General features: G+C 44.1%; 1 protein-coding gene across 19 annotated transcripts in view; it reads left to right on the forward strand.

The window, feature by feature from the left end:
• Positions 1–10,119, forward strand: part of LOC101164563 (nuclear factor 1 X-type) — a 175,237-nt gene extending 165,118 nt beyond the window's left edge. For 15 of the 19 annotated variants that reach the window (XM_020705512.2, XM_020705515.2, XM_020705518.2 and 12 more), the window contains 2 exons: positions 1,659–1,750; positions 6,355–10,119. In XM_020705512.2, coding sequence (XP_020561171.1) covers positions 1,659–1,750; positions 6,355–6,369 — 107 coding nt within the window. In that variant the 3' untranslated portion in view covers positions 6,370–10,119. The remainder of the gene's footprint in view (positions 1–1,658; positions 1,751–6,354) is intronic. The other 4 variants (XR_002873716.1, XR_002873717.1, XR_002873715.1 and 1 more) reach the window with 4 other exon arrangements.
• The last annotated feature ends 8,928 nt before the right edge of the window (positions 10,120–19,047 follow it).

The raw sequence follows: 19,047 nt of genomic DNA on the forward strand, positions 1-19,047 counted from the left end.
GCTATATTCACACTGGGTGTTTGAAGAACACGCTAAACCCGTGTCTATCCCGTGGTGTTCACACTGGATAAGCAGGGAGGAGCTTCTTCTTACCATTCTTTTGTTTGCTAGCGCATGTCCATCACCTGCAGTTGGAAGAGACTTGGAGCTAAATGTCAAAGCGGTGCAAATATCGTAAATCTTTCTCCAGGCTTTTTTTTTACAGCTCTATTGTGATATTTGGTGTCATAGAATTCAGGCCAGGCACAAACTGCAACTATTCATTTCTCCTCCAAATTCAATTTTAAACATTTGGCACTTCCGTGAATTAAAAAGAACACCATCCATGCGTTACTACCAAATCCAAGTCCCTGATTGGTCAAAGTTCGACTGTGTGGAAGGTTTGGTTTAACCTTCAACCTTCAGATACTCGTTTTGTACGTAGAGTCCAAAAACGGTCGTAGAAACTTTTTTTTGAACGTGCGTTTACATGCCTTTACATCGAGTTTTTATTGGAAGTGGTCACTTGAACACACATTCACAAGGACGGTGTAAACATTAACCCATCTTGACCAAAACCAAAGAGTCTGTCAGTCAAACTTTATAAATTGTGTTCACAGTAACTCTACAACTTGTTTGTTACACGCAACGTGTACTTTAGCCATGTTAGCATATTTGCGAAACCTGTTACTTCCAATCCTGTTTACAGCGCGTAAAAAAAGACTTATACCGCTAAAAGAAACGTTACTATGACTATGCTAACTCCTAACCTTGTATGTAATACGTTAAAAAAAACACAGTCCGACACCGCTACACGTTAGCCGTGCTAGCTATTCACAACCTTGTTTGGAGCACGTGAAACAACCGACTGACATGTTGACAGAGCGCCGTGTTCCTCTCAAAATCACTTCAATGTCAGTAAACGCAACCAGATGAATTCATCTCTAAGGTGCTCAGTTGTCTTTTGAAAAAATATGTTAGCTTTTAAGTGCAGAAAATACGGTACAATGATGTGCTGCAACAGGTGAAAGAAATGTATCCGAACCAGTGACAGTAGAAGCCATTTTTCTGCCTGGATGCAAGTGTCAGCCATCTTTGCTTCTTAAGTTAAGCTTGAATATACAGCCTGGAGGCCAAAGCTTTCCAGCATGGAAGCATGAAATGGAGCCCAAGTCCCCTAAAACGAGGCCTGTAATCTGAGAGGAACGCTCTTTTAAGGGTTTTCCCATATCCAAGCAGTTTCAGAGGTCAGCCACATGACTGGACCATTTGAAGTTTGGTTTAGAGGAAGAGTTGTGTGTCCGAGACGCTGCACTTTCCAGGATGTCTGAAGATGTTCTGGATCGGGCGAGTCCACCAGGGTGATCCAGGTCATCTGCAGGGCAAGCTGGAAAACAGGCAGCAGTAGATCTGTTATAGAGGATCTCTCTTCTAGAGTATCTCTGTTTCCTGGTCAGTCTGTTGCTTTTTAAAGAACTTTTCTACCAACATTTTAGCCACAAATTTACTGAAAACAATAAGCCAATTGTAGAACTTAAGAGAACTTTGAGAGGGGTAAGCGACTGGACAGAAAACTGAGAATCTGAGATCTGTTTGACCTTAATTTGTAAAAGCCTGAACAGAAATGATCTAAAGTGCTCACTCACTAAATAGTCGCTGTTGATGTTCTGTTTTCTTAGCATACTCCACGCCAGGCGCCACAGCTCCCAACAGGTTTGTCGGCATCGGAACACGGGACAACAACTTTCTGAACATCCCGCAGCAGACACAGGTAAGGAAACGCTGACAAAAAGGAGTGATACACACCTTTGGACTGAGCATCGCCCAACTTTTATTGAAGGGCGCCCAAATCCTTTGCCCAAACCCTAAACCTTAACCCTAACCGTTAACCCAGGGGTGTCCAACCCCAGGCGTTGAGGGGTGACCTCCTGCTGGTTTCCAGAAATTCTGCCTTATCTGCTGCTGATTACCTGAATCAGGTGTATTTAGCCAATAAGGAGCTTCAATGGCAGGTTGGTTGGAAAACATGGTCCTCGAGGCCTAGACTGTTACACCCATAGCCCTAACCCCTAAGGAGGGCCCTCCTTAGAGATCCTTTACCCAGACCTCAACCTTAAACTCTAACCTTTAACCCCTATCCTAACACCTAAAGAGGGTCTGTAAACGTACCTTCCAACAGAGCAGAGGGGCAAGTTGTGATGAACTATTCATCAGCCAATCTCTATCAAAGGGGGTCCAACTCCTTTTCTAAACCCTAATCCTAGGCCCAAACCCCATACCCTAAACCCTGAACCTTGGCTCTAACCTTAAATTCTAACCCCATTTGTTCAGCGTGAGCACAGTGTGCGGTTGGAGGTCCAGAGTCTTATCAACTGAGCTACAACCGTCCTAAAAATCCCCGTTTTCTGGGTTCCCTCTGCTTCTCTGTGCTCACCAACCCACAAGTCATCAATCTGCGAGTTTGCACATCTGTATTTTACTGTATGTGTGGTTTGCCATATGTGTTCCAGTGTTTATGTGGCACACATGGAGCCCACCCTTCAGGCTCAAGGCTCTCTTTTGTTTCTACGCCGGTCCCCTTGTGCTACCTTTCCTCGCGCCGTGGCCTTCTCTCTGGCTTTCCCTCTCCCGCATTTATTGTTCTCTCGTTTGCCACCCTGCGCCTCCTTCCCGGGCCTCCTCCATTATCACGAGCACTTTTCCTATTAGTGTCTAACCACACCCGCCTGGAGCCAGCTCAGCACCACTCCTCAACACATGGAAACCATCTGAGGGTGCAGCGAGGATCCCCTCCCTCATTTCTCCAGCTTGGCTTCTCCTTCCATTCCTGCCTTTGCATTGGTTTTTCACCATCGTCTCGCTCTCACTTTTTCATTCTTTTGCACGTTCGTTTCCTTTTACATTCTAGAAGAAATGCCTCATGCTAAGACCCAAACTTTAGAGGCATCCTGGGTTTGATTCTCCTCCACAACTTTGGCTTTTTAAGGCTAAATTTAGGCTAAAAAATATGGAATGTTCATTTTCTTTAATGACTCTTTTGATTAATTGTATAAAACTAACACTTATTGACTACTAACAGCTGCAGATCTGTTTTATTTCAAAGATCGGGCTTGTTGTGCCCTCTAGTGGCAAGAGATTGACACCACAGCCAAAGCAAAGGTGCAGGAAAAAGGGAAAAGGATTGTCGGAGAGCGACAGATAAACATTTTTGACCCAACGTGGAGTCACGTCCCGGCCTGTCTGGTTACCCCCAGTAACCAGACATGATGTCATAGCCAGTCGATCTTGAATTTGAGACGCGTTTGCTCCAGAGGGGGCAGGAAACAAAAAGAGGGTGGTCACCGTCTGCTGCCAAGGATTTAGTGGGAGTGTTCACGCGGGATGGGTGGATTGTGTGTGTTTGTGGGAGCAGACACACAAGGACAGAGAGTAGCTAAGAGGGGAGGTTACAATGCCCGGGCCCACTGAGACCATGCCCGGGGGGAGTAGGAGTGGGGTAACAGTGGAAGGCAAGAGGCAAGAGGAGGAGGGGTGTGTGTTATTCATGCAACCTGTTAGATTCAAACCAAACAAAAGGCCTCTTCCTTTGGAGAAGCGGAGCAGTTTCCAAGGCTTGACTTCCAGAATGTTGGCACAGCAGAGCCGGAGCCTGCAGGCCAAGCGGGGCGGCCAACAGCAGCAGCGGTGACCCTCCACTGCCCTCCGCCCATGCTGAGTGGAAGGCACCCACACGAAGATGCCGAAAGTGACGGAGAGCGCCAGACTGCCACCCCCTGCTGCTGCACGGTCATAATGAGCCATTTACTGCCTGGCCAACAGCGCTTTTCCCCCGAAACACAGAGACTCTGTTAAAAAGGATGACAGGACGTAGCGGGAGGTCATTTCTGGTTCAGTGGACAGGGTCAGATGTGCCTTTGGGGTCTCACTGTTGCTGCTTCTGGACATTCCAGCAAGTCGATACAGCCGAACAGCCTGCAGCTTTTCTGAGGAAAAACCCAGCAGCAGTTTGTGTTTTCTGAAAGATCTCATCCTTTTGAAGAACTCCACTCGCTTCAACTGTTGAGGTACGAGAGAGTCGGACGACTGGTTCCTTAGTTAAATGCACTCCACTCTCCAAGTATCAGAACTTCATGCTTGTAGGTCGCCTCGTTACCCCCAGGTATCAGCCCCACCACCGTGGTGCCATCGGTGAATTTGACAGTGATGTTGTCTGGGTGGGCCAGATGTATAGAGAAGTGGACTGAGCCCTGAGCAGAACCCAGTTTCACCTGCTGGGCTGGGTTGAGCTTTATCCATGACCAGGTGGACGATACGAGCCCCAGGTGGGCTCACAAAGTGCACAGTCCCCTCCCACAGCACGCCTTTTTTTTATTAAATAGCCTATGCAGGCACTTTGACATGTCTGCAGGTGATAAGGGGTCATACCTGTTCAGGGTCCACAGGTGGCCTGCAGGAAATATCAAGACTGCTCGGTGACCCACAGAGCAAAAAAATTCATCAACATTTTTTCTCCAGGCATGAAACAAATTGTAGTGAATATTTAAACAAAAGGTGAAGGTACGTACGCACCGGCCAGGTGACATTAAGCCCATGATGTTCACACTGGGCAAGCGGGGAGGGGCTTCTTCTTCTCTCTTTCTATAGTTCACTTATCCCAATACCATGAGCCAGTTTAGCTCGTGCTGGTTTGCGGCGCCTTCCGTCCGTGAAACCAGGGTTCGACTCCGGGCTGCTCCCTGTTCCCTTCTCTACCTCTGCCGGTTCCAAGCCCGGTTTGAGAAGGTTGCGTCAGGAAGGGCATCCGGCGTAAAACATTGCCAAATTTACCATGCGACTTGTTCGCTGTGGCGACCCCTGATGGGAGAAGCCGAAAGTGGAAGAAGAAGAAGACTTATCCCAATACCATGGTCCGGGTGAATTCTCGATTCTGATCAGTTGCTGGGTGTGCCATAAAAAGTGATAACGCATAGTGAAAACCGCACACCTAAAAAAGTAGTTCCGGTCAACTTGCTTAAATGTTTTGTATCACTGCGTCGGCTTCTTTAAAAAAACCTTTAGCTACATCATCTGGACAAAAACAAGCGGTAAGAGGAGAACTTTCTCTCTGAACTGATGCTTTATTTAACCGATCAGCACTTATATCGCTTTCCTTTGCCGCTGCTGGTTATATGATGCTGGCTCAGCACCTCGAGGCCACACAACCAATAGTCCAGCTTGTTGTGAAAACAGCGATCCAAACCAAACCAATAACAGAAATAAAGTACTAAAAACCGATTAAATATTTTTTTCTTTTGTAAGTGACCATGGTTTAAGCGGGATAATGGTTGACAAAGAGAGCATTATCAGAATTAACGCTTCGCGTCAGACGGTTCAGGCTTCCACGGCGTGCATTGATTTCTGAACAATGCACGCTTGGTCGGCCATTAACCCTTACATGACCGCCACCTCCAGTTGGAAGAGGCTTGGTGCAAATCTCGTGAAACGCACATTTACGAGCGTTTTTACATGGACTTTTCATTGAAAGTGGTCAACTGAGCGTGCTTTGCTGCGTTCTACAGATTTTTCCCTTTTCCCAAACTTCCCAAACCCTGCACAAAGGGGCGGTTGGTGCTGTGATCAGTATGCGCTACTTGTGCAGAGTGCAGTTTGTGTAAGCATCTCACGTGCAAACCCTGTGCGTGCAGCGTTTGTGTGTGTGAGTGTGGTGTAGGAACACTATAAGACCAGCTCAGTGGCCTTGTGTTAGAGTGTCCGCCCTGTGACTGGAAGGTCATGGGTTCAAACCCAGGCCGAGTCATACCCAAGACTTTAAACAGGGGACCCAATGCCTCCCTGCTTGACACTCAGCATTAATGGGTTAGATTGGGGGGTTATATCCACCGAATGGTTACCGAGCGACTCGTCTGGAGCTCACCACTCCCCCAGGGGATGGGTCAAATGCGGAGAACAAACACCTAGGTGTTTGATTTATTTAATTTAATGACAGCATCACCGGTACGCCATAAGTGCGTGTACCTTCTATTACCCTAACAAATACTTCACGATACACTTACCACACCCAAGACAATGGTACATTCCATCTTCATGACGTCCCCTAAGGTGGTCGTAACTTCAAGACACACCTCCAGTACCTTTAACCCTTGTGCCATCTTGTGGGGTCATCTGGACCCCACAAGATAGCACAAGGTCTAAGATGCAGCAGCTCCTCTTTATGAGCCTCCACGGGTCTGGAAGACCCAAAAACCTGCAGCACCCATATGAGTCGACCTCATGTCTACGACTCAAAGATTTCTTCAACCTCTGTTGGACGGGATAACATGATGAAAATAGCAAGCGCTGAAACTAACGAAATCTTTTCTCTTTTTCCTTTTTCAGTCTTGGTTCCTCTGACAAGATCTGTGCTCCAACCAGCAAGTAGAATGCTTTCGTTACAATCAGAAATGAAAAAAAGGAAAAAATAACACAGAAACCACCCTACAGGATGACACGAAACGTCCTCGAACGACCCGCCCCGACTGTCCGTCTCACCCGTCTCACACAACCAGGCAGCAAATCCCAGCGGCACGGCTCTTTTGGTGGAGCCCGCTCGTCTGCGCGGTCAGGGGGAGGAGCCACGGTGAGGAGAAAGGCGCACAGATGGAGAGATGAGTGGAAGGACAGGGACGCCGGGGGATAAGGGGAAAAAGTGGCAAAAGCGGGTCTTCTCCGGCCAGCATAACCAGCGCGGCAGCGAGAGGAACAAGAGGATGTCTGACAAACAGCCAAGGAAATCAGCAACTCCATCGAAAAACCCGTCAGTATTGAAACCACAGCCAGAAAAACCCGATTGGAACCCTCCAAGGCCCGTCAGAGAAATTCCAATTGGCCGACGTTTCCGTCGCTCCAGACTCCCGCCCTACTACTAAAGAGACCATGCCAAAACATATCAATGATGAAAGGTTGCACTGCAAGCTGAATCAGTTAACACTAATCTTATCGATGTGCACTATTTACCTACGTGGCATGGCAGGTAAACGCGTGAAGGTAAAAGACGCCTTCGCTTTGTCCTCCACTTCGCTCGCAGTGAGCCGGCGCTCTGAGGATCCTTCAGACGCTCCAATCAGATTTGAAGTTTGGCCGGATTCCCAGACACGACGGTTTTGGGCCACTGAGTGGTACAGTTTGGGTCAGAGGGGGGCGCTGCGCCATCACAAGTGTTTCCTGTGTTTTCAAAAGAATCCAACAATCTCTGTTTGGAATTCTTTTTGTATTCACCTCCAAATTAACCAGTGGAGGAAATCCCACCACAAGGGGGCAGAGCGGTACATTTTTTGCCCACCGGAACTGGACTGTACCACTCAGTACAAACATGCCCTTGAAATGCTGAAACGTGTATCACCTTTCCCCTCCTGTTACGTCCATCAACACAGGCTGACGTGTTTTTTGGTTCTTTGTGTTTTCTCTTATTTGAATTTACTCCTGTACTATTTTGTAATTGTTTTGTATTTGTATGATAGCACCTTAAAGAGAAGAAGCAGCAGCGTGTTTAGGGCGGCGCACAGCGGACCCGCTTGGTCAACCAGATATGGTAGAGCTCAAAAACCCTCTTTTGGTTTTTCCTTTTGCTTTGTTTCTATGTTTTTTTTTGCCTATGTTTGATCATTTTTGGTGTTTTTGGTGAGTCACAGCAACATTTTATGAGGACAATGGGAAAGAAATTCAGCCATTTATAGAACCCTAAAAAAAACAACAACCCATTTTTAAACTACATTTGCAGAGCTGTGATTGGCTGCTGTGTTGCCTTCCTCATTATTGGACTTTCTGGTGTTTTGGCCACATTCATGTATGTTAATGCCGACATCATAAAAGCCCCCACCAGTTGAAGGTTTTAAATTCCTTTTTGCAACTACATCCTACAACTTTCCTCATGATGACAAGATTTAAAAGACAATCTAAAGTTTTTAAACCCAAAATGTTGAAATGTTTAAACTTAAAAGCTAATTTTGAATTGGAGTGTTGTCCTCTACCAACAGTGACTGAAAACTGACAGAAGCAGCTTCAGGATAAATGCCATATTTCTTATTTTGATAGGTTTCTTTCTTTCTTTTTTTTGTCCTAAGCCAATTTTCAAGGAACTTTCAAAATTAAGTTTGTATTTAATGCCTGAAACTCACAGGTTAGACATTTTTCAGCCTTGCATACAGAAATTCCTTCAGATTATTTCAAACTTTTGATTAGTCCAATTTTACTTCTCCACAGGTATGTTACAGGCCTTATAATAAGCTAATTTACTTTGTAAAGAGCTGGAGGGTGTCCCCTTTGGGCCCCCTCATGGCCCCCCCTGAGGAATTTCTCATCAGTAAAACTTCATTTGACAGTATTTCCTGGGGAAATGACGTTTCGGTTCATATTTCCCACACATTCCCGCCTCTGTTATGCAATCAGTATCCCAACTCTACAGAAGCTCATTGAAGTACGTCGGTTATTGACACGAGGATCATTGAGAATGACAGCTGTTGAGGTTTTAGAGCCAGCATCTAGTGGTCATGAGTGGTACAGCACTTTAAGATCCTTTGTTTCAGAGTTTGATGCGTTTGAGACCGCTTCAGATTGACGGTCAAAACCCAACAAACGGCTTCTCGGCTGACATTTCTCCCCACACGGTTCCATTCTCATCGGTCCCAGTACGACCTGTCAATCAGGAAAAAAACTAAAACCCGGATTTTGGTTTTTGACAATCAGAGGAATCGGGCCCGCTAAGACAGAGAACTCGCTTGTGGCGTCAGGCCGGCGTTGTGGGGAGTGGCAGCTGGTTCTGGAGGGAAGGTAGCTAAAGATGGGACTCTCCCGTCGGTTTACCGTTTTGTTTACACTCCCGGACGAGCCCCCGCTCCAAGAGCAGACGCGGCCGCGCCGTGGAGCAAAATGAATATGTGACATATCTGGCTGGTTTTGGAGAGAAGAGGAGGAGGAGGGCCCCTGGGGGCCCGCCGTGCAACGATTACAGAGACAGACTGCCCCCCCCCACCCCACCCCAAAAACATGCACCAGCACTCCCCCCTGGCTATTGTGAATAGAATAGTCCTTCTAGATCAAACGACTGCACTAATACAATCATGCCAGCCAACCTTACTTTTGTAGGCGTGACAGCAGATTGACGACACGTCACGCTTCCGACCAGCGGGTGGAAAGAGCACAGATCAGTATTTACCACCCCCCACCCCCCCAGCCCTTCATAGGTTCATCCAACAGACAATCTGAGGAGGCCTTTCAGTCGCCTTATTTCCAGTCCCAGTCAGCCCCATCCCAGCTCACAAAATAACTGGACTGCCAGGCCCGGTTCTGCGCTGCAGGGAACGCCGCGGGCCGCCAGACCGCTGACCTTCATCAGCTTCGTAGAGAGAGCTAGCTCCGCTCTTAAGGTGGAGCTAGCTCCGCTCTTAAGGTGGAGCTAGCTCCGCTCTTAAGGTGGAGCTAGCTCCGCTCTTAAGGTGGAGCTAGCTCCGCTCTTAAGGTGGAGCTAGCTCCGCTCTTAAGGTGGAGCTAGCTCCGCTCTTAAGGTGGTTTCTCCTCTGATCTATGGAAGTGCCTCTGGATTCCCATTATGCAATTTGTCAAACATCAGGTTCTTTTTCTCACATATATAAGCTATAGTGGAAAAAAAAAATGTCAGGAGGGGGGAAATACTGACAGCTCACTAGATAATCACAAGCATCTTTATATACAATACACATATATATTTATAGATATGTACTTTTTTTTTTCTTTTTTGCAAAAATAAGCTCTGTGGCAGTCTAGTTATTTTTGGAAGCGTGACTCACCGCACAGTCATAGGATGCGCCTCCAGCCGAAGCCCCCGCCAACCCAACAGGAAGTCCATCGCTTAGCATTAGAGACCAGGAAAAGAAAAAAACGAGTAGCTGAAGGGTTGAAAGCAGAATAGTCTGTGTTGTTTTCATTACTGTTGTGATGGGAAGTTTTGTCCTTAAACTACATGATGTATGTTGATTGAGCCATGTGCAATGCCTTGGTAGAGGAATTGTGTTTGTTAGATTTGAGGGCGCCAAGAGGGAAGACCCTCGCCACCTTTTCTTTGTGGGTTTGTGTGTTTTGAAGTCCGCGCGCTCCGGGACTCTAAAAAACGAGCAGCGACAAACAAAAGAGAAAAGAAAAGAACATTTGGGGATTCTGGTTTTGGTGTTTTTTTTTCTTTTCTTTTATCACTTTGAAAAAAAAAATGTTTCTATGGATTTTTTGGAAAATGTGGGGGGGGGGGGGGGGGGGGGGGCTGAATACAACAGTCTATTAGGACCACCAAGGAAAAAAAATGAAAATAAATTCATAAATATATGAGAAAAAAGTCCAAATGTTACGAGAACAAAGCCACAAAATTCTAAGAAAGAATAAATTTGTAGAAAAGTCAAAGAATGTTACGATAATTAAGTTAAAATATGAGAAAAGCTTACAAAAATTCACAAGAAGAAACGTGTAAAATTGTGAGAAAATTGTCAAAATTTTACAAGAATAAAGATGTGGGAAAAAAACAAATAAAACATTTTTTATAGTAATCATTTTTTACAGAAATTATGAGAAAAAACGTCTTAATTTTTTAAAAAAGAATAACTAAAATATGAGAAAAAAGCCAAAAAGAAGTTACAAGAATAATAGGAGAAAAGTTGCTAAATGTGACAAGAATACATTTTTAGAATTATGAAATTAAAGTAAAAAATGTTTCAAGAATAAATTTCCAAATATATGAAAAAACAGTCTAAATGTGTTGCATTTGTTGTAAAGTTGCAAAATAATAAGCTAAGTGGCAACATTTTACCAAATAAATTTGTGAAAATATAAAAATAAATAAATAAAATCTACAAGAATAAATTAATTAAATTGTGTGAAATATTTCACAAGCAAACATTAAAAAATGATGAAAAAAATTGCTTTTTAAAAATATATTTGTACAAAACATAATGTAAACAAGTTCAATTCAACGAGTTTCTTTCAAAGAGACACGGCTTTTGCCTTGTAAAAAAATAACTTTTTGAAGCATAAATTTCCAACTTTATTCATAGCTAACAGTTATTATTTTTTTATATCTGTATGATTTGCTTTGTAATATTTTTTTTACTTTTTGGCATAAATTTACAATTTGATCAAGTAAAATTTGGACTCTTCTTCCTTATAATTTTTCCACTTTCTTCTCATATATTTATGGTTTTGTTTGTGTTTTTTCGGTCCTAATACTCCATCGTAGCTAAAGCTCATAAATATATATCAATATGAAAACTGGTGCTGAGGAAGAAAGGACGTTCAGTCTCTATTATACATAAAGAATAATAAGCAAAACTAAGTGTTATTGTAAAAGTAATTTGTTTTTTTTAGGAAAACATGCATTATTCTATTTGTCTTTTTGTATTTACCAGGGAGGGGGTGCTTGTGTGTGTGTGTGTGTGGGGGGGGGGGGGGGGTTTGTACACAAACATATTCTACTCCCCATCATGTAAGATGTTGTAAACCTCACTTCCTCGTAGTTTTTCCAACCCCGTGTAGTCCACGGCGAGGGGGGGTGTGGGGTTCAAAGGCAGCCCCCCACCCCCACCCCGCCCCCTAGCTGTGGCGAGAAGCTGCAGATGAAGTCTGGTTGGGATTTTCAGTTACATTTAAAAATGAAAGAAAAAAAAAACACACTCACAGACTGTCTGCGTGGAGGGCGGGGGTCCTCAGAACCCCGCCCCCCCCCCTCCACCCACATGCCCCCCCCATCCACCAGCTGTAAATGATTATAAATATTTGTTTGGTGACGTAGTGTTTTAGACTCAGAGCATCTTTAAAGGTTGTCCCTAAAAAGTGCCTTTTGTTCACAGATTCCATCTTGTTATCCTGAGTGAAAAGAGAAAAAAAAAAAGCCCCCCCACCCACCCCTCCTTTAATATCTTTCTCCTCTTCTTGCAGCTTTTTAAAGCAGTATACATAGTACTAAAGGAAACTGGTGTGATTTAGTTCTTTTGTTGAATAAAAAAGAAAAACGCTGAGAAAACTCCAAAAAAAGATGCTTCTTTCTGTCTCGTTTCTCTTCCTCTGTATCTTCGTGGTCTGTCTATCTTGGACACTGGAGTAGTCTGTAGCCTTCTCCCCATCCTTCTCTCCCTTTCTCTGAACGGCGGGGTTATGAAAATGTTGGTTTGTTTTTGTTTCCTTCTTCTCCTTCTTTGTTTTGTTCTGATTTTGTTTGCGTCGGAGCAGACTGCAGTTAGCTCACATGTTATCCTTGTCTGTACGCTTCACATTGTATCACCATACCCATCTCCTCCAGCTTCTCCATGCAGCAGCTAATGTAAGTGAACAAGTGACACCACTGGGGCTCTGGGCCGGGCGGAGGGGGCGGCTCCTCAGGCCACGCCCACAACAGAAGGCGGGGGTTTTCCTCGGAATTGGATTTTTTTTGGGTTTGTTTTTGTTCCGATGCTGCATCCGGATCTTCCTGATGTTTGAGTGACAGCTGGAAGAAAACAGCAGGATGGAGACTAAAAGTGACTAAAAGCACCTTAAAGGCGGAGACGTTCCAATTAAGCACAATCATCACTAATTTGACCAAAGCTTCCAAAAACCCAATTAGTGACTTTTGACACGGAAGTCCAGCAGCAAAAGTGAGTGTGGAAAAACACACACTCACACGTGCACAGTCTTTCTTTACCAAGCTTTGACAAAAGACGCAGCAGAGCCATTTTACTGGAGTCTGCGGGGTCCCGCCCCTTTCTTCCCTCCCCAGAGGAGAGGCCCCGTCCAGAGCCCGTGGTGAAATGCATGTGTTAATTACAGTTTCTTTTCCATAATAATGAGAAAAACAGTTTGAAAAGAGCAATGCCTTTACTTGATTGAATAAAAGGATGTTCTCAACTGTATCTCTGCTTTGTTGGCTCCTCTTTTTTTTTTGTCTTTCAAGGATGAAAGAATCCGGGGGGAAAAAACACTTAGAGAAGATGAATTTACAACATTGAGATCTGTTTAAATTTTCTCATAACATTTATTAAATAATAAAATACATACAAAGAGTTTTAAATCAATAATGGACTCATTCAGGATCACTCACCCACTAGGGTGATGATATGAAGAAAGTTGAGCTTAAAATTGCATTTCTGAGTATTTTCTCAAATTGTTGCAAATCAGAAGCAGACAAAAAATATATATATATAAAAATATAAAACCGTTCAAATCATTGCACCGTGTGACAGCAGCATTTATCTGTAACCCTTGTGCTATCCTAGGCACTTTAACATTGGGATTTGGGTCATCTAGACCCACTAGACAGTGCTCTGAAGGGTGGGGTCATAGGATAGCACAAGGGTTAACCCTTGTGCTATCCTAGATGACCCCACCCTTACTTCGACGTGTTCTTCCTACCATGACAAAGGTGGATAAAGGTGGAAAGATTTCATGTAATCCATGGACACCAGTGAAGATCACAAAGCATTGAAGAAAAAAGGTTCAGAGCACTGTCTAGTGGGTCTACATGACCCAAATCCCAATGTTAAAGTGCCTAGGATAGCACAAGGGTTACATAGGAGTGGGGTAAAAAGAAATCTAGTCTGATCCCACCCCTTTTTTACAACACCTGATGATTCGCATTTTTCAATTTACAGATATGATAAAAGTGTCTCATTTGAAAGTTTTTTTTCTTCAATGATTCTTGATCTTCACTGGTGTCCATAGATTACATGAAATCCTCTCCGCCTTTATCATGGTAGGGATAACACCTCAATGTAAGGGTGGGGTCAATATGACTCCACAAGATAGCACAAGGGTAGGGGAGTGGGTATTGTACACAGGGGTTTGGAAAAGTTGGAGAAAGACTGAGCAGAGTTTTGTAAAATAGAGCAGCCACAGAATTTTTCGACGACTGAACCATAAAGTCTGATTTACTGACGACCGAGAAGGACAGTGGTGAGTTTTCATCTTTAGCAGCAGATGCTTACAAGCCGATCTGTTGATGACATCACCACAATCAAGAACAGGAAGGACAGTTGTTTGAACCAATGGTCATCTTGCACATTCTGTACAGAGGGCCTGTTTTTGATTTTACCCTTGACTTCAAATGGCCAATGTGGGTTGAGAAGGACAAAGTGTTGTCCAGCCAGATTCCAGGATATTTGTACTCTGTAACCAGTTCTGGATGTGTCCCATCAAGCGTGGAGATGGTGGAGGTCCCGTCTAACCGAACCATGCAGTCTGGAGAATGAAAGTTGGGTTTGTTGAAGCTGATTTCTCACTAAGTCCAGGGAGGGGCCATCGGAGGGAAAAACTGTGTCGTCAGCGTAGAGATGAATGAAGGAATCACCGACGTTATTGATATATGTGGAGAGAAAATGTGGGTCCAACGATAGAACCCTGTGGTACGCCAATAGTGACACGAAGGGGAGGGGCGGTTGGCCTGATTGAACATGTTGTATTCTTTCACTGAGATGTCAGGAGTCATTAACAGTCAAATGTTATTCTGTTTCACCGGATGATCTTGTTTAGTTTAGTTTTTACTTTTTCACAGCAAATATTAATAATAATAACCTTCGTTTAGACCAGGGGTGGGCAACTATTTTGACTCGCGGGCCACATAGGAGCAGATGAGTGGAGTGAGAAAGAAATAACATGGAATCTGGATGAAAACATTTGGATTGAAAATTATATTTTAAAACCCCATTTTAGAGTTTTAGGTTAAAACTTTTGTTCTCGTTTTAGAGCCAATGGCACCAACGGCTTGATGAACCTCGTGTAAAACCTTCATGTTGTGTTTGAAGGATCAGAAGAATGAAAAAGAACAAATCTTCCAACACAGCATGGATGCTAAAGCGGAGGCCCCAAACTTTTTCTTGTAAGGCCATAATAACTGTTTTTCTTTTAACTTCTGTTGTCTGTCTTTCATTGTAAAGACCTATAATAAAGTTTGATTGATCCATGATCCTTTTAATACATTTTTTTTTAAAATGACCAAATAACTGTGATTTTCAAAGACAAAAAATCAAGAAAAATTTACTAATACATTAAAAATAAAAAATAAATAGTGGATCCTCTGTCGTCATTTTCTCGCTGAGACGTTGAAGCTGCAGCTCCTCACATGTCTCACAGTTTGCAATAAAACTGAGCAGCTGTGTCCTGCACGTCTGTTTCTCATCCAGTAACCACGAAAAAGCTCATTTCTGTGTCTTCTGCTGCAGCTACGCATATATCTGCGTTGCCTTTTCATCAGTATAGAGTTCCCTCGTTTGTTGCAGGAGTTACGTTCCAAAAAGAACCAGTTATGGGTGAAATCCACAGAGAATGATTACAGACGTTTATGGCAGTGAAACTCCTCACTACTCACTTTCTACACTTTTCTCAGACAGACATGAACATTTTCACCCTTTTCTCTTGTTTAAATTCTCAAACCTTCATAGAAATTAAGTCCAGGAACTTAGAATGAAAACAAAGATCTGATCCATCACAGAGTTCTGTAGATCTGAAGAGCTCCACGTTTCTGTACAGGACAGACGGAGGAGATTGATTGACAGGGTCTCCAGCCAATCAGGACACAGAACAGGGTGCGCTGTTTAAAAAAAGCAGCATCATCGCTCTAAAAGAACGAGCTAAACTGGGAAAGATGAACTGTGACGTAGAAAGGAAAGACTGTCTTCTGTTCTGTTTGACAGAGATTTTAGAGGGTTTCAGATCGGGACACAGACTGCAGAAGGGGGGAAGAAAATGTCATGTCGTGATCGTGTGGCCAGATAAAAATCAAAAACATGCGTCTCTGATTGGTTCAGTGGGCCGGACCAAACATGGAGGCGGGCCGGATCCAGCCTGCGGGCCGTAGTTTGCCCACCCCTGAATTTGACACAGTAGGGGTCTGTTTGTGAGGGTAGGTGGTGGTGGGGGGGCAATAGCCTACGTGCACGATAGAACTTCCGGTTAACTTCGGTGTGTTGAGTGTAAGGCCGACAACTTCCTGTTGATCGTGTTATTGTTGTGGGGAGTTTTGTTGAGTTGCTAGTTTTGACTAAATATGAGCGTATTTAGGGTAAAAGAGAGGCGTTTGGTGTTTCAACGCGTGACAAAGACATCACAACATTGTTGTGTACCCCTGTGTGCGAATTTGTCAAAGTACAACAGTACTATAAGCTTTCATAGCTTTCCAGTAGATGTGTCGGTGAGAGCCGAATGGATGGTAACGGCGGGAGGACTTCACCCCAAGCAAGACGAGTCATGTTTGCAGCAGGCAATTCCAAAAGGGTGATTTTGTTAACAACCCCGGGAAATTGAGAAAGTTGAAGAAAGGAGCCATTCCTACTCTTTTTTCCTGGAATGATTTTCAAATACCGGCACCGAAGGCGAGCGCGTGGGAGTGGAGACCCAGACCAGATAGCCCCCCTCCTCCTGTCCATGACATCGACTCAGAAGAAGAGATGCAACTGGATACCCTGGCACCAGATCATGATTAGTGTATTACTCCTACAACAGCAATGGTCGCAGATCAGTTAGCTGAGGAAAACGATACACTTCGCCAGAAAGTTAAGGAGCTCGAACTACACATTGAGGCTCTCCAGCTGCGGAGTTGTTTTGGACTGAAGCGGTTTGCAGGATCGGACGAGGACATCCGATTTTATACCAGGTATGTCATAATTAAGGTTTTTTGAATTGCAGTAAGCTGATGTCTTGTACCATATTAACAGTGATGGACAGAAAATCATGTACAAAGTCATGCACTTAAAAACCCTTGTGCTATCTTAGATGACCCCACCCTTCCATTGACGTGTTCTCCCTACCATGACAAAGGTGGATAAAGGTGGAAAGATTTCATGTAATCCATGGACACCAGTGAAGATCACAAATCATTGAAGAAAAAAGGTTCAGCGCACTGTCTAGTGGGTCTAGATGACCCAACTCCCAATGTTAAAGTGCTTAGGATAGCACAAGGGTTACGTGAAAGTAAAGACGGGCTACCACACATGTAAAATGTTGCTCCACTAAAAGTCCACCTTACAAGATGAAGAGTAGAATGTACAATCGAAATCCTTTTTCACGCTTACAACCGGGTGCAGGTGAACACTGGTCGACAATCCTGTAGATGTCGTTCACGTAGATTTTCGGGAGACCTTGTAGACAATGGGTGAAATATGCCAACTTTCGCAATCAAAATCGGAATTTTTCTGTCCTCCATTCATTACCTGCATTAGTGTCTCCTGTTTGAACTGCTTACCGGCATAAAGACACCTGTCCACACCCTTAAACAGCCAGACTGTGAACTCTCCACCATGATCCAGGCCAAAGAGCTGTCAAAGGACACCAGAGATCAGACTGTAGACCTGAACCAGACTGGGATGAACCAATCGACAATAAAACAGCAGTTTGGAGCAATTATTTAAAAAAAATAAAAGATCACTTGACAATCTCCTTCCACCTGGAGAAGATCTCACTTGGTGGAAACAAATGATCTTCAGAACTGTACCGAAACAGTCCGGAACTACCCAGGAGACCTGGTCAACGACCTGAAGAGCTGTGAGCACAATAACGAAAGGTACAGTGGTAACACATGCATCATATAATCTCAGGAATCTTGCTCCAGGCTTTTTCTTTCACAGGTCTGTACCCATATATGAAAGATTTGGTGTCGGGCACAAACTGCAATTATTAATTTCTCCTTTATGATCAGCTTTCAAGATTGTTGTTTCAAATGGTTGGCACTTTTGTGAATTAAAAAGATCATCATCCATGCTTCCGTACCAAGTCTGAGTCCCTGATTGCTTTGAAGGAGAAAAAATGATGAGTTTCATTCAGAGAACACCATACCCACTGTGAATGTGTCAATCAAACTGTCGCAAAGACGCTCGGTTTGATCTAATGAGCCGCCGTGATGTCAGAACAGCTCAAGAGCGCAAACTCAAAGTCTCCAGTGGATTTTTCCGGTGGACTGCTCGTGAATCTGGACAAAAGTTTGGTTGTTTGATTTGTAACCCTTGTGCTATCCAAGGCACGTTAACGTTGGGAGTGGGGTCATCTGGACCCCTTAAGACAGTGTGCTGAACCTTTTTTCTTCAATGATTTGTGATCTTCTCAGGTGTCCATGGATTACATGAAATCCTCTTCACCTTTATCATGGTAGGGAGAACATGTCACCCCGCCCCCCTGATTTAATGAAGATTCCATGTAGTTATGAACATGGTGCATGGGTTAAATGAAGATTCTAAACTGACCGTGAATGTGTGGCCTTGCAACAGACTGCCATCCTGTCCAAGGTAAACCCAACAGTTGCTGGGATAGGCCCCAGCAACCCCATGACCCCAAAATGGATAAAGCAGGTTTGGAAAATTAATGGATGGATTGATAAAGACAGGGATTATGATCCATTCAGATCAATCACAATAAAGTCCATCTTCAGTAACCCTTGTACTATCCTAGGCACTTTAACATTGGGAGTTGGGTCATCTAGACCCACTAGACAGTGCGCTGAACCTTTTTTCTTCAATGATTTGTGATCTTCACTAGTGTCCATGGATTACATGAAATCTTTCCACCTTTATCCACCTTTGTCATGGTAGGGAGAACACGTCAATGTAAGGGTGGGGTCACCTAAGATGGCATAAGGGATACTTGGTTGGGAATCCCTTTGGCTTAATAACTGCCTCAATAGGTCTTGACATTGACCCAATCAGCTTGTGGCGTTATGGAAGCCCAGATTCTGGTCGTCAGCTTTTCTTTGTTTTGCTGTCTTGTTTTTTCTCTTAAATCTTCAATGGGGTTTGGCGAGTACTGCGGTTTTAGCAGGTTTTGGGCCAGGTCCTGCTGGAGGATCAAATCTCCATCTCCATCCAGATCCTCAGCAGAAGGAATCCTGAAGTCCTCTAGGACATTCTGCCAGACTGTTGCGGTGGTTTTGGAATGAAGAAAGCAGAGTTTACCAACACCAGCGCCTCCAATGCAGCCCAAATCCTGACTGACTGGAGATTTCTCTCTGGAACTTCATTAGCTCGGGTTCTGTTCGTCACCAGTCTTCCTCCATGGCCCTTGGACCTAAATTCCCAAATGAAAGGAACACTTTCCTTCCTTGACAAAAAAATTCTGCGC

Source organism: Oryzias latipes, chromosome 8 (assembly GCF_002234675.1).
Source record: "Oryzias latipes chromosome 8, ASM223467v1".
Lineage (NCBI taxonomy): Eukaryota > Metazoa > Chordata > Actinopteri > Beloniformes > Adrianichthyidae > Oryzias > Oryzias latipes.